Source organism: Lepisma saccharinum, chromosome 1 (genome assembly GCF_977018435.1).
Source record: "Lepisma saccharinum chromosome 1, izLepSacc3.1, whole genome shotgun sequence".
NCBI lineage: Eukaryota > Metazoa > Arthropoda > Insecta > Zygentoma > Lepismatidae > Lepisma > Lepisma saccharinum.
This window is the reverse complement of record NC_139229.1, coordinates 25,436,807-25,461,709: the sequence shown is the minus strand read 5'-3', so window position 1 is coordinate 25,461,709 and position 24,903 is coordinate 25,436,807. Positions and strand designations below refer to the sequence as shown.

At 40.8% G+C, this 24,903-nt stretch overlaps 1 protein-coding gene across 3 annotated transcripts in view; it reads right to left on the bottom strand.

Moving 5' to 3' along the window:
- The window catches only part of LOC145993845 (isotocin receptor-like), a 931,661-nt gene that overhangs the window by 97,835 nt on the left and 808,923 nt on the right, over positions 1-24,903 (bottom strand). For all 3 annotated transcript variants that reach the window (XM_083129715.1, XM_083129707.1, XM_083129699.1), the window contains one exon: positions 3,432-4,690. In XM_083129715.1, coding sequence (XP_082985841.1) covers positions 3,432-4,641 — 1,210 coding nt within the window. In that variant the 5' untranslated portion in view covers positions 4,642-4,690. The remainder of the gene's footprint in view (positions 1-3,431; positions 4,691-24,903) is intronic.

Here is a 24,903-nt window from a genome sequence, read left to right as displayed (position 1 = left end):
TCTACGCTGCAAGCAAAATATAGCATGGATTGGGAATACAGCTTAACGTCCGAAAAACTTTAATTTGCCGTCTGGGATCAGACGATGGATACTCTATCAAAAAACAAAGTTCTCACAACCTCTCATCTTTAGCATGGTCCTCAAGCGCACGCTCCTAAGGACAGAAATAGAGACGCATTTTCATCCTTCTAGGTCTGTATGGAATAATCATTTCCAGCAAAATGGAATGGATGCCGAAACCTCTAGAAAAAAAGTATCAAAGTCAAACTGTGGCCTGCGAATACAACCATAATTTGAAGTTAAATGTCGACTCATGTAATGAAGTCCCTTTGACTTAATTGATTCCTGTACTCTCCAAGGGATAATTAGTGGGCACCCCTCATCCCAGAACTACCGGGAAAAGGGAGAGGGATGCTGAAGTGGAAAGGGAAGAAATCAATTCTGGAAGGTTACGCAATGAATTGCATCCATCAACACGACTTTTGTACTGAGTCTTAGAGTTCTCTTCTCAAAATAGTTCAAGATAATTCAAAATGAATGGTGCAACTTTACGCAGTTATTATGACGTTACTATTTATGATAGGAAATCAGTCAAGGAATCAATATAAAGAAGAACTCTGGAAGTTTTATTCCCACTTGGCGGGCTTATTATGCTTAGCCGATGCTCCACTAGGATCGCCAGTGTCGCAAAATGGCTAATGACCAGTAGAAGGCGTATTGTGTGTTGGAGCTATCGAGAACTGATTGAATCACAATGGTACAAAGACATTTTCGCATGCTTTTCGGTAGTAATGCATATGTCTCACCCTTCCGAAGGATTTGCCAAAGTTACAACTGCGAATTGTCGGTGCCTTCGAAACCGTTGACTGGTTCTTGATTATCGTTTGGATCTTTTCTCCGTTACATGTGGTTCCCATGTTGAATCTTTATAATGTAAGTCATGTGAGTAAAACTTACAGAGTTTCTCTTTATATTGATGCCTTGTCTGATTATCTATCATAAATTGTAACGTCATAATAACTGTGTAAAGTTGCACCATTCATTTTGAATTACCCTGTATATGCAAATTTATGAGAGTTGATACCATAGAGCTCGAATTAACCGGCCAAATATTATGTGTACCTTTCTGTGTATTGGGCTCATTAAACTACTTCGTACTGCGCATGCGCACCAGTATGAACATAAAGGAAAAGTACTCATCAAAACAAGTGCTTACTAATTCCATACATCATAGTTAGGAAGCGTGATCGTTCGGTGCTATTTTTTCCCAAATCCGGTGTTATTTTTTTAAAACTTCTCTGTGTTATTTCCACTAAAAGGCACATTTTAATTTTAGCACCAATTTCTGCAAAATATACCTAATATGATGCCTTCACTGCGCTTTTAAACTAGTATAATTTGTAGGTTACCTGGACTATGGCTGTTCGTGACAGTTTCATGCATTGGAAGCGATTTTTGAGGAAGTTATTTTTCATTACTTCTTGCGCGACAAATACGGATGTTACGGCTTCCGTGTGACGGTAGATGCGCTCTCGGTCTCCGCCAGAAGCTAGCCACTTTGCTCGGTGATGCAAAATTTTCCGATAGGCGAAAATCGTGGGAATTTCATATTGCTGTCGGAATTATTCCATATGTAACATGGGCCGTAGTTCTTCTGGGATAACATTTTGGGAAATGTGCACGTTATTCACGCATAAATATGGCATTTTTAACCTAAAACGCAAGAAATGTTGCACTTTCCGGGATTTTTAGTTTTTAAGGCCACAATTCGCGTTATTTCGAGATTTCGAATGGGTGAAAATTTTCGGTGTTATGGCGTTTGTGAAAAATCAAAGTCGGTAATCATAGTCTTCCCGATCTGCTCAGAAAGATGATGCATATAATAGGGTTTTGTCCCGTCATATTGCCGTACTGCGCAGGCGCCCCTCGATTGATGAACCTGTGTACGGTAATGTAAAATTTCTGCTCAGAAAGCCACGAGACAAAATGATGGATGTAAAAGGATTTCGGGCACGATCATCTTGCCGTGTAGCAAGATGAACTTATCTTTCTACACTGTTGTATGCAGTACGGCCATTATTAAGTTAGGGCTGAGGCGATACCGATATATGTATTTGATGGTATCGGTTGGATTCTATTTACCAACTAGCTGATTGCCCGCCTTTGCCCGGGTATTTATTTATCCTGATCTTCTATTAGACAGGAATACAATGAATTCTAACTATAGTGTGAAATGAACTTGGAGTTGAAGGGCATTGGGAGTGTCACTATTCATCTCATCGGCCCCGAAAACTATGGATTCCACACTAATATCAATCGTTTTACATGTCAACCTTTTTCCACCCCACCCCTAGGGGTGCCAGGGGTGTCTTGGAGTTGAACGGCATTGGGAGTGTCACTATTCATCTTAGCGACCCCGAAAACTATGGATTCCACAATAATATCGGTCGTTTTCGATTATTTTTACATGTCACCCCCTTCCCCCCCTAGGGATTCCATGGGTGTCTTACCCCCACAGTATTTCTTTCCAGATTGTAAGTCATATGTGTACCAAGTTTGGGCATTGTGAATGTCACCAATTAGCTTAGAGATTCCGAAAACTATGGATTTGACACTAATCTAGGTCATTTTTTACATTTTATTTTTCACCCCCTCTCACCCTCCATCCAGATAGGTGATGAACTTGGAGTTGAGCGGCATTGGGAGTGTCACTATTCATCATAGCGACCCCGAAAACTATGGATTCCACTCTAATATCGGTCGTTTTCGATTATTTTTACATATCACCCCTTCCCACCTTCACCCCTAGGGGTGTCTTACCCCCACAGTATTTATTTTCAGATTGTAAGTGATATGTGTACCAAGTTTGGTTGAAATCGCTCCAGGCGTTCGAGAGTTATGCCGGAACAAACACACACATACATTCATTATTATATATATAAATATATATGAAGATAGAAGAAGAAGATATCGGTCGATACTTTTCTGTTTTGATCGTTCTAAAGTTTTGCACGACACTTTAACGGAGGCTAATAATCATGGAAGCTAGTTACCATTTACTGTATTTCGTGATTACATAACAGGTATCTTAATATTATGATGTAATTTTTGAATATTTTAAAGCAAAATTGTGGTAAATCTATGCCTATGATTTGAGTGAAATACTCACCCAATAATATTAACCAATACTTTGAAAAACTTTGAATTATCACAGTGTACCAAGTATCGGTATCAGGGGGGATCGGTAAGAATATCGGTATCAGTGTGGGTATCGGCTCAACCTTAATATAAATACAAATAAATACTTTTCGAAAGGATATTTCTTTTGAGATGGGATAATTTTCGTTTCACTTCAGTGGGACTGTTAGAAATGGACAAATCTACCCAGCTCATTATATATCAATAGCCAAGCACAAAGTGGAGGAACTTACCTGTCCAGAAGGGTGACTTGATGGCGTTGGGGTCCCACGTCGCCCACAGTTGCGCCGAGATGAAGGGAGATGAGCAGAAGATGTAGCAGGCGATGACAACAACTGTCAACTTCACAGTCTTGATCTTGGCTCTGGAGATTCCTTTGATGGAGTGAGTACGGGGGTTTACGGGTCCCCTCGACTCCTCCCCATTGGGTGGCGACCCTCTTTGGAGACCGGTGACCCTGGGGGTCGCGGGGGAGCTTCTGGAGAACTTATCCCCGTTCTGTACACCGGAGAACACCGAGCCTCCAGTGATGCAGTTCCTCTCGGAACTGGACTCCCAGTAAAAGTCTGTGGACGTAGGACGGGATTTCCTGAACTTATCGCACAACTTCACCAACCTGTTCTTCTTCAGACTGAAGCGCCGGCCGTCACCTAGCTTCAGATTGAAGTTCACCCAGATAGCGCGACATATGCAAGAGTACGTGAACACCACAATCACCAGTGGGATGATGAAGAAGGACATGCTGTACCATGTCACGTACGCCTTCGGACCCCAAGGCTGCACGAAGGTCCCCCAACAGTCATAAACCCCAGGCATCACCTCCTGGTAAGAGAAGATGAAGAGTTGAGGAAGGCAGAAGCTTAGAGAGAGGCACCACGACACTGTGATCATGATCCTAGAACGCCTAGCAGTCCAGGTACAGTACGTGAGAGGGAAGCAGATGGCTTGGTACCTGTCTATCGCCGTCATCACCAGCACGTAGGAGCTGAGGTACGGTCCGAAGATCTGCATGTACTTGATGACCTTACACAAGAAGTTCCCGCCGACAAACCTGTACGTGACCTCCCAGCCGAGCTGCGGGAGGACATTGAAGAACGCCGTGATCAGGTCGGCGATGCTGAGATGAAGGATGAAGTAGTACATCCTCGTCAGCTTCCCACGGCGAGCGTAGAGGGCCAGAAGCACGGCGCTGTTGCCGAGGACCGTCAGAACGAAGATGAGAGCCAGGGTGGCTATCTCGAACTTGGCCAGTTCCTCGTCCCTCGGGTGTTCAGGGGGTGACTGGGCGAAGGAGTTGTTGGTAGAGTTCCAGTCGGTGAAGTTGAAGACTGGGAACTCGAATCCCGGCAGCAGCCTGTCCTCCTCCATGACTGCTAACGCGGCGATGCAATCTGAGAATTCATCGCACTTGGTTCCCAATACCTCCGAAGGGAAGTGAAGCATGGAACTGGAGGAATTATGCCATCATCAGTGACTTCGAACTGGGCTGAATCTGAAAAAACAAAAGTCGCAACATTAGTCACAGGACAGGTGCGAATTTAGCTTTAAAAACCCTTAGATGTAATACACTTAACATACAGCTACATACACACCGCTCAAAAGATATAGACTTGCATTAATTTACCATTTACCATACAGCTAGTTAAACACTTCCCTAAATGATGGATTGATTGATTTTGTTTATTTTACACAATGCTCAAAACACTCATAAACTTGTATTAATTTGCCTTTTACCATACAGCTACATGTACACTGTTGCAGCGATTCACTTACAACCACGTGAAGAAAGTAAGTTCCGTTTGTAAATTATGCCACAGCTGCACTGCAATCGCAAGAGTGTGCATCTTCTCGAATCTTATCGTGACTTGGGACGAGACATAGGTGTTGCATGATACTCCGGAAACAAAACGATAGTCCATGGACTAGAGCACACGTCCTCGCCACAAAATACCACTCGGAAGATCCTGTGCACGGTGTTTTTGGAACAGACAGTGTGTATTGCTTGTGGACTGCTACGCCCCTTGTGGGTACGTACTTAAATGTTATTTACCACGGCTACAGATATCTTAATCTCAGGGGATAGGTTCTTTGTTTGAGAATTCCAAATAAGAAAGCATTTTATAGCCAAGAGGATATAGTTAAATGCGGATCTATATTCTGAGAACTATACAAAATACAGAGAAAAAATATATATAGCGACATTGAAATATATCGAAAATTTACGTCGGTTACATTCTTCTTGAAAGGAAATCTTCTTCTTTCTCTTCGTAATTATGGAAAGGCTTCTTCTTCTTCTCTCTCTTGATTATAGAATAGGCTTCTTCTTCTTTGATTATGGAAAAGGCTTCTTCTTCTTTTGATTATAGGAATAAGCTTCTTCTTCTTTAATTATGGAAAAAGGCTTCTTCTTCTTCTCTTCTTTGATTATGGAAAAGGCTTCTTCTTCTTTTCCTTTTGATTATGGAATAGGCTTCTTCTTCTTTGATTATGGAAAAGACCTCTTTTATTATTTCTTCTATATATAAGAAATCTAGTTGCGTCGTCTCGCTTCCTTTTCTTTATGCCTTATATATGTCTTCTTTCCCTTTCCCCGTTTCTTTGGCAAACGATACAAGCTATACTAATATAAAGGAGTAGGGTCGACTAAACTGACACTAGCGCCACCTCCTATGTAACGACCGAAGGGGAATAACCAGGATCGCTAATAACAAGCGCTGCCAATGGCCCAGTGCGACTAAAAAGAAGCGCAACCGTAAAGTGCTTCGGGGCGTCTAATTTACCACAGCGCCACCGGGGACAAACAACCAAAACACTGACGATGTTCTCCTCGTCAGAGAAATTAAAAGAGATTGAGATACATTTCTGAATTCATTTGCTCGCTTAATAAATTTCCTAAACGTTTCATATGCGGCTATATTCTTAATTCTTTCAAATTACTATATACAACATTTTATTCACTCCTTCTATAATTTTTATACTCTTCCTTTACATATTTCTCAATTTACTATAATATATATAATCCCTCTTCTCCGCTCCTAGTTTGTACAATGAGCTCTGCTCTTCTTTATATGGCGTGCTGCCATCTATCGTCGCTTCCGAGAAACCATTCCTCCTTGCAACTTTCATTGTGTCATCGAAACTGGCACGTGACAGGACTTTATGGAGCGCGGCGAAACCATGAACACCAACACCTATTGCAAGACTCTACGAAAATTGCAGCGCGCAAACCAAAACAAGCGACGTGGCATGTTGAGCCGTGGTGTTGTTTTCATTCACAGCTGCAACGCAACGACTTCTTACAGACTTCGGCTGGAAAACATTTCCTCATCCCCCGTATATCCTAGATCTCGCTTCGTCTGATTTTAATCTCTTTTTGCACCTGCAAGCCAGAGCTTCGAGAATGACAATGCGGTTAAACAAGCTGTTACCACTTGGCTATCAACAAAGGTGGCATAGTTCTTCGATGTGGGGATACAATATATTGTGTCTCGTTATGATAAGTGTCTCAACAGGGATGGCAATTATGTTGAAACATAGTCCAAGGCTTGTACTTCAGTGTACAATAAAGTAGTTTGTTCCATTACATTTTGTGTCTTTTTTAATTGTCCAACGGAACTTACTTTCTGGATGACCCTTGTACTTGTATTAATTTTTCACTTACCATGTAGCTACAAACACAATAGTCAAAAGATTTATAGACTTGTATTAATTACCCATTTACCCTACAGCCACGTACACACTTCTCATAAGATTCATAGACTTGTATGAATTTACCATTTACGCTACAGCCACATACACACTTCTCATAAGATTCATAGACTTGTATGAATTTACCATTTACCCTACAGCCACATACACACTTCTCATAAGATTCATAGATGTATGAATTTACCATTTACGCTACAGCCACATACACACTTCTCATAAGATTCATAGACTTGTATGAATTTACCATTTACGCTACAGCCACATACACACTTCTCATAAGATTCATAGACTTGTATGAATTTACCATTTACGCTACAGCCACATACACACTTCTCATAAGATTCATAGACTTGTATGAATTTACCATTTACGCTACAGTCACCTACACACTACTCATAAGATTCATAGACTTGTATGAATTTACCATTTACCATACAAGTACGTATACACTGCTTAGAAGATTCACATTCTTTTGGCGGAAATGCTTCAAATTACAACTTTAATTCAACTTGAGAGAAAAGGAAGTCAATACGGTATAGTGAACAGCTTGATCAAGATGAGAACAACAGCAAAGTCGCGAACTAAAGTGGACAGTCATTTGTTCTCTCCGCTTGTTTTCCGCTTGTGCCAGATTGTCCCGTGTTGCCATATGATTTCTTGATTGATGTGATTTACCTTACTTCGCTTTTCTGTTCCTTTGACTAATCGAGATAAGGAAAGACGATGATGTGATTAAATTGATGAAGACCGGGATTCGAACCTGGGACTCGGTATCGTAGCACGCTGTGCTCACCATTCTGACACGGAAGCCGGTTGAATAGTTTTTGAAAAAAAAATATAATAATAAAGTACGCTAGCGTATTTTCGATCATTCGATTAGTTGTATCATAGTTGTAAATAATTAACCAAATATATCCGTGAATCAAAGCGCACAGGATGGTTTATAAATATGACGTCACCCAAATTTCTACATATCAGGGAACAGCCCATAGTATACCTTCCCCTGAACCTTCAAGGGTGCAGCTTTCCTGAACAACAATTTGAGAAGTTCCTGTGTTGTCAACCGCCTTTCGGAGACGCAGGTGTGGACGGGATCCAAGAGTGTAATTTGGCGCTTGTGAGATTACAGTACAATAAGATTAAACGCAGAGCCGATTGGAACGAGAGAAGGGAATGTCTACCCTATCTCTGCATTTTCCCCGTTCGTAGACAGGAATGTAGACTTCCTCTCTGTTCTCTATAAGATCAGATTCGTTCTTGGCTCGAGAAGCTGTACTTAAAGAGATTAAGCGTAACTGGAAATTGGGGTTTTCTAGATAAAGTGCACCGTCAGCGTCCTACGATGTATTAGAGTGGGATGTATAAGTATTACCAAGCACATTTTTAATCACTATCTTTATTCTCTTTGCTTCACTCAACTAGAGCTTCAGGAATGGAAACAAAGCTGATGACAATCTCTGCAATAGCATATGTAAAAATTCAGTCCTTAAAAACACGTATGATGCAAGAGAAAAACTAATGCAAAATATTCATGGTCCATATGCCGAGCAATACTTGTGCATTCCACGGTACATACCGCGGATGCTCTGGTCTGAGACCTTGACACTTTCTTTAAGAATTTCGGGATGTTGGGAATAAGGTAACGGTTTATAGAAATTTTGTAATCAAAGTGAAAAAAAGAATGTCTAAATAAATAATAGCTGGTGTACGCTGGAATTTTTTTCGGGAGGGGCTGGAATAGTAAAGGGGATAGTGCATAGCTTCTTTCGTATTTTTAGAACTTTCCACTCTCAAAAATGGCAATAGAGGGTCATTTTAAGGCGAGTTTGTATTTACCCACCCCCGGTTTTCCCCTAGTTCTTCACTGCTCTTCTTAAAAAAGTTGTTTCTCAAAATTTCGTAGTGGGTGTAGCCCGTTCAGCACTCCCTCTGCTTACGCCAGTGGTACTTCATTAAGTGCCATTTCACTTATGTCTATCGACCTCCGTGACGGAGTGGTTTGCACAGCGCGCTACGACGTCAGGGGTTCCGAGTTCGAATCATCACTCATCCTCATCGTTAAATTAAATCAAAGTGTTCTTAACTGAACAAATATTTGGAAGAATATTTTAGAAGCAAAGAATCTACAACTAATGGGTGTTCGATAGTATAAATAATGAGATAAAATTATCGTAAATATGACTGATCTTTCTTAAAGTTTCCACTCGATTGAAAGATAGAACTAAATAAACTCCCTCTACCATGTCCACAGCAGCGACGAGTGGAGGAAAAAATAAAAAGAGGTAGAAGGAGATAGAGTTACAGAGATAGAAAGAAAGTAGAGATGACAAGAAGAAAGGACAGTAAAATACAAAGATAAACAGTAAAGATTTTGCACCCTTCAATTGAGAGGAAATACTCACGTACCTTAAATTCCTACTTAAAATGTTGAAACATGGGATATAAGAAGCTCCTTAAGAAAGGGTAAAAGTGCAAGGTTTTAAAGGATCCTGTACAAGACAAACATAACATATTAAGAAGTAAGAATAAACTGAGAACTTCTTCTCGCACACTGGAAAAGAGAAGCTCTTCGTAGAAAGCTAAAAACATTTGCTAGAATAGTATCGCCATCTTCCAACAGGGATGACAAACATTTGGAAAGATTAAAAGTCTCCGCGAGGAAGGCAAAATTGGCACGTTCAAGAAGAATATGCCGAACACTTAAACCGATATTGGAAACACGACACATTGGAGGGTCCAGCCCTTGCAGCAAGTGACCAAGGGTGAGACGGCTGTGTCCAATGCGCAGTCGAGTGAGAAGAACTTCTTCTCGACGGGAGGAACGGGACCAGGTGGCGTGTTTTATAGCGTGAAGTTTGTTCTCCGTTGCCAAATCCCTCTCCTCGTGTCACGTGTCAAGAAGGAAGCAGCTAAGAACATTCTCCAGGTCCCTAGCGGGGAGATGAAGAGAAAAGACAGAAAGATGAAATATAGAAGAACTGAAAAAGAGAGGTAAGAGAAAGGAAAGACGAGGCAAAATAGAAAGAGAAGCAAAAGATGAGAGAAAACAAAGAAAGAAAGAAGATAGGGAAGCAGAAGGAGAAACAGAGAGGAAGATGAGCGAAACAAAAAGCTAGAGAAACAGAAAGATAAAGTGCAGTTGTCTAACGTTAAGTCTTCAATTCTATTATATTTACGTGTGACTATGAGAAAAAAATGTCTGTTCTGTCTCTCCCTTTGTCACTGGGCCTAAATACGAGATAGATTTTAGTTGTAAAATCTTGGGAGAAGCATATTCTAAAATAATGACATGAAGGATTGAAATGCAGTTAAGAAAGCCGAGAAAATGGTAAAAATACAGTACAAAATTCTAAAAAAAGGGACAATAGGCTTAATAAGACCAAGAAAAAATATGAATGCTAAAATAATGGAAAATACTATGTTTTGCATCGTCATCAATGTTCATGAACGAAGAGATGGCTTTTCATCAACACTTGAACCCAGATTATGACCTGCACGTGTCGCGATGCCGCTTGAAAAACGACCACTCTGTGACTTTACAGACTTTACAAACTCCAGCTTTTGCGACAAAGTTTCGTCAGGGAAGAAGGAAGCTATTTTGAGAGCAGAGTCCTGCAAGGGACGAAACGAGGTTTCAGACACTGAACAGAAATTGTGTCCGCGGTTACGAGTCGTTCTTTCGGAATTGAAACTTTGTCCGAGTCGCGCGCACAAACACACAAAAGTTGTTCTGAAGTCCTGAATTGGGATTATGAGACGGTGTCAGAGTCGTCTTGGTTCAAGACATTTCTGCTTTAACTTTCAAATTTCAGTTGTGATGAAAGGGCTTTACATTGAACATTCTCCTTATTCAGAACACATCTCCATTAAAACAAATTTGTTTTTGTCCGTGTCCACTTTATGCTCAGCTAAGCGTATCGCGAACAATCGTACAATTCAGCCCGAAGCGACAAGTGTTAAAACGAACATACAGAACTAAATGCAACCTTTCACACCGACGAAACACGACACGCTGCAGATGCCACTTATTGGATTGGCTCCTTTACCAGTACTGTCGCCTTGTTGGTCGCGCATGCGCAGTAAATCCTTTTTTACAGACTGGAAGCGGCCATGTTGCTTGTCGCCTCGGTCTACAACCTTGGTGACAATGAAGTTCGACCAGAAAGGAATACGTGATTAAATGCACAGAGGTATAGGCGGTGGAATGGGTGACCCGCAGAAGTGACGCATGTGTGTAAGAGGAGGCGTGTGAGCAGGCAAGAATCGTGATCCCAGCATGTTGCACCCAAGGTCACGTAATGAACGAAAACGGAGAACAATACGCGTGACATTGAACTTCGACCAGGCACCAGACCCATACGGCAAAATTCCAGATAGTGGCGCATTCGACGGAAGCATGACGCCACGGACACGATAAGGGAGTCCGCCGTATATAAGCGCGTGCTGTGCACCGAGGAACCGCAGTGCATTATCACCGTGGCCAGGGGCAAACTTATTGACAACACCGTGAGGAGAAGAGTGGTGGAGTTGCAACGGGATGGACTCAGTGAACGGGAAATAGGGCGCCAACTGAACTTACCCAAGTCAACCGTCCACTGCATCATCATACACCACCAAAATACGGATACTACAGAGCCAGGTAAGGCCCCCGGTCGAAAATGCCTGCTGAGCGTGCGTGACCTACGGATATTTAGGCGCTATATCCAGACCAACAATGATATTTCTGTGGCCGAATTACGACTGTCGACTCGAGAACGCTTTCACATTGAAGTGTAAACCAGAACCATTCGCCGTTACCTACAGCGATGCGGTTACCGAGTGTATAAAGCGAAACGTAAACCCTTCCTTTCCATGTTGAACAAAGGCAATCGACTACGGTGGGCACGAATGTACCGGGGATGGACATTTCGGCAGTGGAACAGGGTTTTGTGGACGGACGAATCCATTTTCGATGTTGTGTACGGGAAAATACGGAAAACAGTCATTTGTCGGAAGGAGGAACAGAATGAAGCAAAATGTTATGCACGTCGGGTACAGAAACCTTCGTCAGTGATGGTATGGGGATGCATGACGGCATCTGGGGTTGGCCCACTACACGTCTGTATACATATACACGCATACTGGAGCGGCATCTTCCCACAGTGCGAAGGCACCTGTTCCACAGGCGGCGTCTCATCTTTCAACACGACAATGCCAGACCTCATACAGCGCGGCTGACAAGAGAATGGTTGACTCGCCATCACGTGCAAACTCTGCCATTGCCACCATCGAGTCCCGACCTCTCGCCCATTGAGAATGTGTGGCTTGTTCTTAAGCGACGTGTGTAACAGAGGGGACCTACGACAGTGGCTGCTCTTATCGCCTGCCTGCAGGAGGAATGTCACCGCATCGATGTGGAATACCCTGAACGACTCGTCCGCAGCATGCCCCGACGCATTGCCACAGTTATTCCCCGACGGGGCGGCGTCACACCATGGTAAACAGGATCCCCTCTAACAGTGGTCGAACTTCAATGTCACGTGTAGATGGACGAAAATGTTTTATTTTGTGTGGACACCATACATTGCTGCGTTGCAGCGGAAATTTATGTTTTCCTTTGTTCCATGTAGCCTGCTGAATAAAATATGTTCAGCATATGCATGTGTTCTCCTTCTTTCACAACGCACTCCTATATTTGTGACTGGTCGAACTTCATTGTCACTAATGTTGTAAAAGATCCCGTAAAGTTAGCTTTGTACAACCACACTTTATCTTACCACAACAACCGCTATTCTGTCCAAAAACGTACGTCAAATAGATGCCTTCCCAATGGCGAAGTTATGGCGTAAGGTGATCTTATACCCTTGTGAAGATTTTCCTCAAGCCTGTGTAAGATTATGGGGATAACTTTGGTCACGATTATCTCTAGAACCAACGGACAGAAAAGTCCCAAATTTTGCCTGAGCACTCAGAAAAGACGTTTCTAGAGAACCATTTTTGATATTTTCTTTTACCGCATCACATTCCCGAAAAATTAATCAATTTACATTTGAAATTTAGAATATAGGAGATATAGCATTAGAATACCGATGGTGAGCGGGCGACTTGAGAGAAATCGCCGAAGAACAGTACAACGTCTTCTCCAGCATCAATACAATTCTCCAGGCCCGTTCCTAAGATTTGATAGGGGTGGGGGGATAAATCCGGAAATATGGAAAAAAGAGAAAGTCGGAAAAGCTGCTGGAGAATTAGACGTCACCACCAACGTTACAGTAGTATTTCAGCTAGACGTACAATTATAGAGTTGCAACTTTATGATCCAAAGTAACGTAACAATTCAATTCCGAACTGGCCCGCACAGTCGCGTACAGACAAACGCTTTCACATAGCGTACAGCTTGGTGGTTATTCTTAGGATTGGATTACTACTGTGATACGCAAATAATTAACAATGATCTGAAACTTCTTTTAATTTTCCTTGGACCAGCACCATTGAACACCCATGTTTAGAAAATAATATAAATACTATATTTTAACATAAATTATTGGTATTAGCAATGATTTTCATAATGAAAAACATGTCTAAATGCGAGTTAGCTAAAAAAAAAGGTCATTTTTGCGTCACGACTGCAGTTGGGAAAAAGTCAGGACAACAATTAAAGGCACTGTCTCGACTAAATCACGCCAGTGGTACGAGGGTCACTATTTATATTTTGAGCCTTGGCAACACTGATTGAAGTTAGGCACGATTTGACGTTTGCACGAAATCGTCTGGCATTATTGACCATAACGTACTTCAAATGTTTTGTCAATAGCTTCATTTGTGGTGTTTATGTTGCCTTGGAGATTGCGCGACAACAATAAAATGAAATTAACTCGTGAACATTTTCGTGCGATGATTTTTTACGATTTTCGACGTGGATTATCAAGACAAGAGTGCATCGATCAACTTACTTCCACATTTGGCGATGAAGCCCCATCCTTTGCCACTGTGAAACGCTGGTAGAGTCCAGCGCAGATAATTCTGCCGTGCTATGCGCGAAACAACTAAAGAAGCAGTGTTGCTAATGGAGCAGATAGAAAAATCGCTGCAGTGCGCCGATGCACAGCTGTTATGTACAACAATAAAATTAGAGAATTCAGGTCTATCTAACGTTGAGTTTTAAACGTCATGCATTATACCAGGACTAGGATTAATATGTACTAACAAGTGGCTTTGTATGTAGCTACTAAAAATTCGCAAAATATGAACTAACACATAAGTAAAATTACCAAAAATGCTGCAAAGAAGACTTCTTCATACGATTTCTTATTTGAGTGATTTCAAACAAAATAAAAAAATATATATATTATTTTTCATTGCATTAATGCACTGGTGGCGTTCTAACTTTTCACTCCCAAAACCCGTATACACTGGTATGGAACTGCAACGGCAGATAATAACATGCCAACGTGTTAAACCGCTACAATTGCACCATAACACTCCTCCTGAAGCAGTATTATTATTTCCTCTCTGAGATCGGCGACAGTCGGTTGCCTTTGTTGTACATTTACAAAGGATGCCGGCTTCCACAACAATAACAAGTACATATACTGCCACTAGACGATAAGCTGCGCGGCTTTTTCTTTTGTTATGAACCAGGGCCGGCGCTAGTCATTTTGCCTCCCTGAGAGGTGGCGGCAGATGCCGCTCTATTTCGACCCCCCCCCCCCCGGTCATTACGCAGCAACGGAAAATTGAAAATCAATATATTCCTAACTAAAACATCAAAATATAAAATAAATAATGAGACTTCTTATGCTATTTCAATACTATTCAGCGCAAAAGAATATCTCGCTCGATCACAGTTTTCAATAGGCTTATTTTTTTCTTCTCTTCAAATTTTGCCGCTCTGGGCGATGGGACGGTTCGCCCTCCCCTTCCGCCGGCCCTGCTATGAACTTGGTCACCCATCAAAGCATGGCAATTTTAACACAGAAAACAATATGTATCGCATTAAGCAGCAAAAATGACAGCCTCCTCTATGCAATTTCTACAAGAACACGTGCCGGAGCCAGAGTTGAAATGATGTTGGAGCCACATAATTTATTTATTTTGAATAATTCCAAAATCATGAAATATGAACAATTTGTTGCTGCTGTTCGCTGCTCTCTTGCCAAAATGCTTTATTGGGATGCTAACACCATGACTGGCTTCCTCCTTCATGAACTCGTGCACGTTGCTTAGAATTTCCCGAGCTCGGCTATGCAAGGTTTTTGATTTCAACTTCGACAGAACTGGAGGCATTATGGAATTTAACGTTCATTAGCAAACACACACTTTTACATACACACACGCAATACACGCACACAACGTCAAACCGGTCAAATACTTAGTATAAAATAAAAATATGGTGCTTCCAATCCAACAAAACTCACCGCCACTTTACCTGCCTTTTCCCCTTCCGTGACAGAAATAGTGCTTCATTATTACAGTTGGCAACACTAGTTACTAGCTAGCCAATGAACATGCACTGCATAAAAGAAGCAAGCACTACGCCGTGCTATATTGCCACATCAGCGTCCCTACCGAACGGTGGGAACCGCGAGCTGGAGCGCTATTCAATTGTTTTCAATGATGTTTGCGCGAGTGTGTCCAGGAATGGAATGACAATGTGGCAACAATAGCGAAGGTTTTCGAGCAGGGTAGAACACATGATGCTAAGAGAGAGGGAGACGAAACGAAAATTCGTTTCTACGCAACGGCAAATTTACGTGTGTGGCACTCTATAACGAATTTAATCGTGGCCGCCATTCGCTCACCGACGAGATTCGCAAAGGTCGTCCAAAATCAGTTGTTGTTCAAGAAAACATTGATGCTGTGCAAAACCTAATACTGCAAGATCGTCATGTGACATACTGTGAGATTGAGGCAACCATAGGCATTAGTTCCACCAGCATATATAAAATATTACATGATCATTTAGCTGTGAGAAAGGTATGTTCTCGTTGGATCCCACACAATTTGACAAAAACTCAAAAAGACGCTCGCGTCAATTGGTGCAAACAAATGCTCAATAAATACAATCGTTTTGCTTCAAAAGACGTATATAAGATTGTAACAGGTGACGAATCATGGATATATGCATATGAGCCGGAACGTAAACAGCAGTCGACTGTATGGGTGTTTCAAGATGAACCCAATCCAACAAAAGTTGTTCGCGCTCGAAGCACATCGAAACAAATGGTCGCCTGTTTTTTCGGGAAAACTGGTCATGTGGCGACTGTGCCTTTAGAGGAACGTAGAACTGTCAACTTTGAATGGTACACAACAATTTGTTTGCCAGAGGTCTTCGGTCAAATACGGAAAACAAACAAACGCCGTCGGATCATTCTTCATCAAGACAATGCCAGCTGTCACACATCTCGTCTAACAACCGACTTTATGTTATGAACAGTCAAAAAATCTAATTGATGGGTCATCCGCCGTACAGTCCTGATTTGGCACCCAATGACTTCTTCTTGTTCACGAATGTCAAGAATAAATTGCGTGGACAACGATTTTCGTCGGCGGAAGACGCCGTTGATGCGTTCAAAAACCATATTATGGAGGTGTCTCAAGACGATTGGAAAAACTGCTTTGACAAATGGTTCGAACGAATGCAAAAGTGTATTGACCATAAAGGAGAATACTTCGAAAAACAATAAAGCAGTTTTCAATGCCAAATTCCTGTTTTTTTCATTGTTAGGCTCAAAATATAAATAGTGACCCTCGTAAAACTGAAATTACAAATATTGCAGACTGGAAAATTCTGAAGCCTTCCTCTCTCCACAAACACCCCATTCATTTATGCAAGTACAAAATCGAAGTTCTTGTTTCTTCGTAACATCGTCAATGTTATTTTCATAGGTTTTTACACGTACACATTAAAATATTTCATAGCTAGAAGTGGGACGTGATTCCCAAGGCCCCTTCTTGTATACGGGTCTGCTATTCTCTCCATGTCAAAGAAATGGTAATGCATAATTTGTCATTTTTCGTCTTACCGTACATACCAGGGGCTTACTTGATGCCTCCACAAACCTCATAAGCACGAACCAAACAGTAGATTGATATTCACAACATGCTTCGAACGGAGGCTTATAAAAACGGATTAATGGACATCACACAACCTTATTTTGCGCCCTGTAAGAGTTCATGATGGAAATGGGAAGATCCCATCTTAGATTTTACGATTGGAAGACGCCGAGGCAGGAGACAAAGGGTGAATAGTGGATGCAAGAACGGCGCGGATTAGGAAATTAAAGCCTGTGGATACGGTTACCTCAAATATCCGATGCCCGCAAGAACATCAATATCCGCAGAAGTGGGCCAGATAATAGCACGCTCTCTCCCTCTGTCTCTCTATTAATCTCATTGGAATTTCCACGTGAAGTGAATTGCAAATCGATGCTACATTCCAGAAGGTGGCCTGAAGGTACGTCTACTGTTCATTTTTTGGGGGGGGGGGGGTAGGGTCTTTCACCGTCCCCCCTTTTGGAATCTATTTCCAAGGCTTTATATTTCCTCTCCTTTAAAGATGTACACTATATAGCCAAAAGTCACTGTACACCCAAGTTATCATGGCGGTAGTGTCATGGTTGGGGCTGTTTTTATTGGTTTGGACTCGAGCCATTAGTTTTGGTCAATGGTAACATAAACAGCGGTGTTTATGAGGACATTTTAGACAATAGCATGCTGCCCTTTTCTCTATCTGCACGATAATGCCCCTGTTCATAAAGTAGAGTCCATTGAATCGTGGTGAGGACGATCAGGTGAATGTGCTTAGCTTGATACGCCTTGTCTACTTTGGCGATATGTAATATGTTATTTGTTTTCTGTTAATTTCACAGAAATCTGTTTGATTTATTTGTTAGTTTCAATACTGTTGTTTGATATTTTGATATTGGCTTAAATTTGTAATTTTTGCTGTACATTTGTTACAAGCAATATCGGAAGCGGAAGTCATTTCCGGTTTGTGAAGATGTGTAGAACTGTCCATTTTTTTATTGATTCGGTTGCGAGGACAACAGTGCAAAAAAGAGAAAAAAAGAAATAAGTTGAGTTGCGGAAGATGACGTCTATTTTGTGAAAAACGCTGTTTTAAAGGAAAAGCAGCAACTTAATTCAAAAGTGATTGTGTTGGTGAATATTGTTATTAATTTGCAGTGATTGTTTAAAGGTAAAATGTTTTATTAAATTTATAAAATAGTAAGAAGCTAATTTTTTGTTCAAATCGTTTCGTCCTGAGAACCAAGTGTAGTATACATGAAGGTGAGTCTCATAACTCCGCCGCACAGGGAGATTGGGTAGCTACCGTGACGTAGTAATCCGTGATCCAGTGGCGAACACCAGAAAGGAACGTCACAAGCTGGCCCGCTCAAAACCCCGACTTGAACCCCATAGAACATCTTTGGGATGAACTGGAGCGTCGGTTGCGTGTAAGACCCAACATTCGACCGAAAATCACCCATGAACTATTCACGAGGCTACAGGACGAATTGCAAAAACAAATCCTCCAGCAATACGTATACCAGAACTTATTGGTAAGCCTGCCCCGAAGAGTAATTGCTGTAATAATAGCACTGGGAGGTCAGACATCTTATTAGCTACCTGCCTGGTGTTTTTGGAATGAACAGCAGTGAATGGCCGGTGACTTTTGGCTATGTAGTGTATGTACAGTCGCGGGTACTTCTGGCTTGTAACGATCCCATTGACTTACAATGGGTCTTTACAACCCAGAAGTGTCGGTTACTATACACCCAACGACAAAATAATTATCCATCATACAAAGGGGAGTTTTATAGCTTCGGCCGATGGTGGAATGTATGGTAAGCTCTATGAATGAATATTGTGCATTTTCTTGTATGATATAAATATCTGTATCATCAAAAAGTGGTATGGAGTGTGAAATAACTTCACTTCATGCAAATAAGATATAACCGACCCCACCCCCCCCAGTACGACCGTAATTCATGTACGAATTAATAGATGGCAGTGCCGTCAGTTACTCTTGTGCACTGTGCAGATTACGTCATCAAAGCCTTAGCTGAAGCCAGTAGCAGTCAATTAACACTTCAAGAGATGTTTTAAAAGACAGAAAAAACTGTAGTATTTGTACGATTCTAAATTTTATATTTTATATTAAGTTAATGCCCCCTCCACACAAATAATTTACATTCATTTAATACTGTTAAACTTTTAAAAAGTGGACTTAGTTTACAGTGCCCGTCCTGATAACCTGTGAGGGCAGACCTGATGAACTGTTTTATAATAACAAACATTTAAATACCCCGTGACTAGAAAATAACTAATTTAATTATGTAGATGTATTTAAAAAATGTGTAAAATAAAAATTAAGTACAGCTATGCGCAGAACATTGTCTAGACGTATATGCATGTGAGATTATGTAGTTTTTATGATAAAAATAAAAAGTACTTTCTATTTATATTCCCCCATCATTGCTACCTTGATAATCGAACGTTGGGTAATTCACCACATCCTAGTGCTCTGTAACACGAGTTATAACATTTCTTGCAAACAAGAGATACAGTACGATCGTAATTCATGTACGAATTAATAGATGGCAGTGTTGTTAGTCACGCTTGCGCACTGCGCAGATTACGTCATCAAAGCCTTCACTGGTCCATATAACCTTGTGATCCGTAATACCCTAATCTACAGTGGATTTTATCTACAATAGATTCAGAAAAATCTCCAGGCTTCAAGTGAATTATTCTACTATACGAAATATTGAATCTCTGATACCTTGTGTATTCAACACAGACACCCATTGATAGAAATAAATAAAGCAAACATTCATTTCGTTCATTTTGTATTAAAACCAGGGCGTTTTGACCGTTCTCCATAAAGGTCGTTTTTAATACTTCCGTCCTATTGAATTTCCAGAATGAAATGAAACGTCATATTACTTTACAATCTGCATGCTTCCTTTCATCAACTGACCTTTATATGCAATCCGTTTTGTCCAGCAACTATTGGAACAGAATTTCTGGGGAAATATATAAAAAAATAATAAACAATAGTCTTACAGAGGAAATTTTCAGAAAAACCATATTCCGGGAAATTGTTTCTTAAATTACTTTTCCTTCTGTTGATTCGGATGCTTTGCAAAATAAAAGGTTTTCATATCTAGTACAGCTGCTTTTTAACAGCCATTTCATCTTTAGAAATGTCAGCGTTAAGCTGTCTAAATATGACTGCAATTTTACCAGCAACTAGGACGTCATGTTACCGCGTAACAATCTGATTTCCTTTGATTTATTTTTGGTTCGCCTGAAGATTTTTGGCAGGATAACAAAACCCAGGTAGAGATTAAACTTTTTATATAATTATTGACAAAGGCCTGAGTCACGACGCTTGACTAAAATAATAATGCTCCTGTAGTCGAATTTTCGACCTTGGCGAGTGGAGCGAGAGTGGGCGATGCAATTAGGTCCTTGCATTGCTCCGGTGTTCCTGCGTTGCCAAACCATATCTCAAGGCACGAGAGAAGGGGGAAGCGAGAGGAAAAAAACAAATGACTGCGCACTTCAGTTTGCGAATTTGAGACGGCCATTATCGTCTTCGATCGATTGAAATAAATATTCTGAGTGCGTCAACACTTAGGCTACTTGAAACTCTCACATTATACCGGGCTCAGCCCCTTATCATAACTAATGACAACACATGTCCCTGAAGACTAAGGATCTCCTCACATAGGTTAAAAGTAGAGGCTTTAAAGCGGCACACAGACGACAATCACAGTAAAACACACAGCCCTACAGAGGATTTATACTGGCCCACAGTGGGATAGAATCGAAAAAAGCTGGCCATTGGGGAAAAATCGAAAGTCCCAGTTTAACGTTGCCTTGTGTATCGACCGTTAGTTGGAACCCCAAAACACAAGGAAAACCGGTTTTCAAGTGTTTGATGCCACTCAGCAGTGAGTCAGGTCATTTCAAAGTTCAACGTGCAAGCGGACGCGTCTAACAAAAATACAGCGTGTATATAAAGTGCCGGAGAAATAGTGCGCTATTATCGGCATAATATATGATATTAGTATAAATTGTTTCGGATTCTTTTCTGCAAGGTATGTGTAATACGATAATTAAATCCAAGTTTATTCATAATTAACTGTAAATTTGTTATTAATAATTAAAGACACTCATGTTTTTTTCATTTTGTTGAGAACATTTTTATATACATTGAGCAAAAAGTTAACCACTCGACTTCACTCGATCGATGATTCTCACTGGAAAATGTTTGTTGAACCCTTAACTTTCGATATTTCAAAGAATTGGCTGCTACAACCTGCTACCCTAGTATTAAGACTAATTGTTTAAACAATGTGCAGTCATAAACAAAATATAAAGAGAACGTACGTGGGTGGAAAATCGGTTAGATATTAATGAATGTTGTTGAAAATGGATACTCGGGGGTTTTTGAGGTCGCTGATTACGAATCTGACAATATTTTTCCCAAACACAAAATGGCGGATCCAATATGGCGGCCAAAAATTCACAAATGTTGATAAATATTAACGAAAATTGTTACCCGGGGGTTTTCGGGACCGCTGATTACGAATCTGACAATATTTTTCCCAAAAACAAAATGGCGGATCCAATATGGCGGCCAAAAATTCACAAATGTTGATAAATATTAACGAAAATTGTTACCCGGGGGTTTTCGGGACCGCTGATTACGAATCTGACAATATTTTTCCCAAAAACAAAATGGCGGATCCAATATGGCGGCCAAAAATTCACAAATATTGATAAATATTAATTTTGATTATAATTATTTATAATCAAATAATAAATTGAAATAATTATATTCAAATTTACTGAAGGGAACGTTTGGACTAATTACATTATTTAAAAATAAATATTAATGCTGATATCGTTTATGACGATTAAATTAAGTGAATAACTTAAATACAATTTTGTTAAGTTAATTGGTGACAATTGGTCAGATGTCTGAGGAAGCGCAAGAAGCGAGTAACAAGCTAATAAAAAAATATAGACAAGATTTCTCCAGAAAACATAGCCGAGAAGCGACAATGAGCGATTTATTTCATCGATTATTACTTAGCTCCGATCCATATGTTTCAAGTATTCGGAAAATCCTCCCAAAAATAAAAGATCACTGTCACTAGAAGCACGTCAAATGATAATTAATGATACCGATACCGACACCGAAAGTGAAGTAGAGTCATCAGATGTTGGAGATGGCAGCAATTACGAAATTGAAAGCGATTAAATGTATTAATAATTTCTTTACTTTAAATCATTTAGTAATAAAAATTAAAAACATTCCTTTGTCATTTTAAAATTATATATATATGTAATAAAACCTTTCGCTTAAATAAATTTTCACGGTAGAAACTGTATACTGCAATAAAAATTGTTTTTTTTTTTAAAAAAAAAATTATACACTTTTAAAACCCACGAGTAACGATTTTCGTTAATATTTATCAATATTTATGAATTTTCGACCGCCATATTGGATCCGCCATTTTGTTTTTGGGAAAAATATTGTCAGATTCGTAATCAGCGGTCCCAAAAACCCCCGGGTAACGATTTTCATTAATATTTATCAACATTTGTGAATTTTTGGCCGCCATATTGGATCCGCCATTTTGTTTTTGGGAAAAATATTGTCAGATTCGTAATCAGCGGTCCCGAAAACCCCCGGGTAACGATTTTCGTTAATATTTATCAATATTTGTGAATTTTTGGCCGCCATATTGGATCCGCCATTTTGTTTTTGATAAAAATATTGTCAGATTCGTAATCAGCGACCCCAAAAACCCCCGGGTAACGATTATTGTCACGATTTTTCAATTCTGTCTTGAGTTATTTGATGATGACCACCTTTTTCGAATTTTATCCCACAGTGTGGCCGTAGGTCCAGACGCCAGAGCCTCGTTGGACTGCAAGCGGCTGCTGGTGGCTCTGGAGTTAGGTGAAGGACTAGTAGGAATATGTGGAGCAATATAAAACACCCTTCTAATTTTTGTCTTTCCAATGACAAAATGGGATTTCTAACAAAACACACACTAAACCATAAACAGAGTTTATACTCGCATATCTCTTAAAACTGCATTTAGGAAAGGACACATAATAATCCACACTCAGTTCAACTCCTCGAAGGCAAGTGCAGTAGGTTTCTTTGTCTGCCCGTAGCTCTGCAGTTGCGGAATGGCGAAGCTCGCAGCCCAAGCAGTGACGTCACGGTTGTCGTGGCAACCAAAGCAACACAGCTACCTTTGTATGCATGAATATCGCTTTCCCAGCTAGAGCTCTGCACTTCCAGATGGATCCTTTAATACGAGGATCATTTAAAAAGAAAAGTGACTACTCAACAATATGTCCAGTGTTTGTCACTTGTAGCAACAATTAATCGTGTATTCATATAATAGCTTTATTCCCGCTTCTACACGTAACATGTCGTAGTTCCGCAGATTGACGAGTGGCGGCTGCACTGCACTGCATTACTGGGTAGTGCGCTCTAAAACAATGTTCTCACAAAAAGTACAAATCAATACATTCGTCAAAATTCAAGTTGCATGTGGAAGAAATGTTTCCAAGTGTCACATAGAACTTGTGTAAGCTTGTGGTGATGAGACACTTCCATATCCAACAGTGATTCAGTGGTACACCACACTGTTTTGTCAAGATCGCGAAATTTCCAACAAGCACCCAGCAACATTAAACTGATGACTCTTGATCCCTACGATTACGTAGTCGTTTTCCTTTGTCACACAGTATATAAGAGAGTTAACGTGAACAGTGAGTATTACAGTAACTTCTGGAGAATCACCTACGTCTAACTATTCGCTTCTGGCGAGACATCCGATTGTGCTGCACAACAAAAGGTGCCATACTGCAAACTCAGCGGGGGTAACTGCTTGATTAGTGAGGTCGGGGAGTGCTAAAGCCACCCCTCCATAATATGGGCATGAGTTCTTGCGAGTATGACTTCTTTCAGAAGCTACAAGATCCTCTACGAGGACGTCGCTTCAAGATCATCGATGATATAGTGCAGGCCTTACGGCGGTCCATCAGTGAAGTACGGAAAAACGATTCCGATGACGGTTCGAGAAAATTGTCAGAAATTTGGCAGCATGTGCTAAACTCGACCGAATACTATTACTAAGGAATTCAGCGACCTCGTCCTCCACAATTGTATAACTAGACAGTTATGAACAAGTAATCACTTTTTTAAAAAAGTTGATTTAAAAACCGTCAGATTCAGTTGCCGCGCCTCAGAGGTGTGCCTTCAAAAAATTAACTGTCCTTGTCCAGAAACTGCATGAAACTGCCACTCATGTTACTCTCCTAAAATGCTTTGAGATGTAGTACAACATCTTTGGTACAACATGTAGAGCTATTAAATTGTCGTTACACGAAAGAGTTTTGTTTCTATTTGCAATTAAAAACAGTCACCTTTAGTTGACAGACTTTGTATGAGTGATAAGGGTAATTTAATGAAAACACTTTGCACATTAACATGTGGTGAGGTGCCACTGCAGCCCAAATTCTCGTCTTGGTTCATCTGTGAAAGCAAATGAGGCGTCTCGAAGCACGGATCCAGTCACATCCTCTTAAAGACATCTGCCCACGTCATTCTCCATTGATCCGAGACATGGATGAGGAACGAGAGAGCATCCCGCGGGATTTCTCCATGGCGCCTTCGGACGCGCAACAGGGACTTCCCGGGATGCGACGCCCAAATCCAGGCGACCTTCTGGGAGAATCCCAAACAACGACCTGCCATACTTGACATTGCAAGCAGGCGCGACATTTATCGAAGGACGAGAGGTGCTTTTGGGGGGACTCGGTATCGTTTACCCTGCGGATTTTCCGGACGAAAACACTTCGCCCATTTTTCACTTCCTGAAGCTGATTTTTTCTCTTTTTCTTTCGAAGATGGATTTGAAGCAGCTCGGTTTAACTCTAGAGCTTAAGCGCTGGGTCACGTCGCCACTTAGGGAA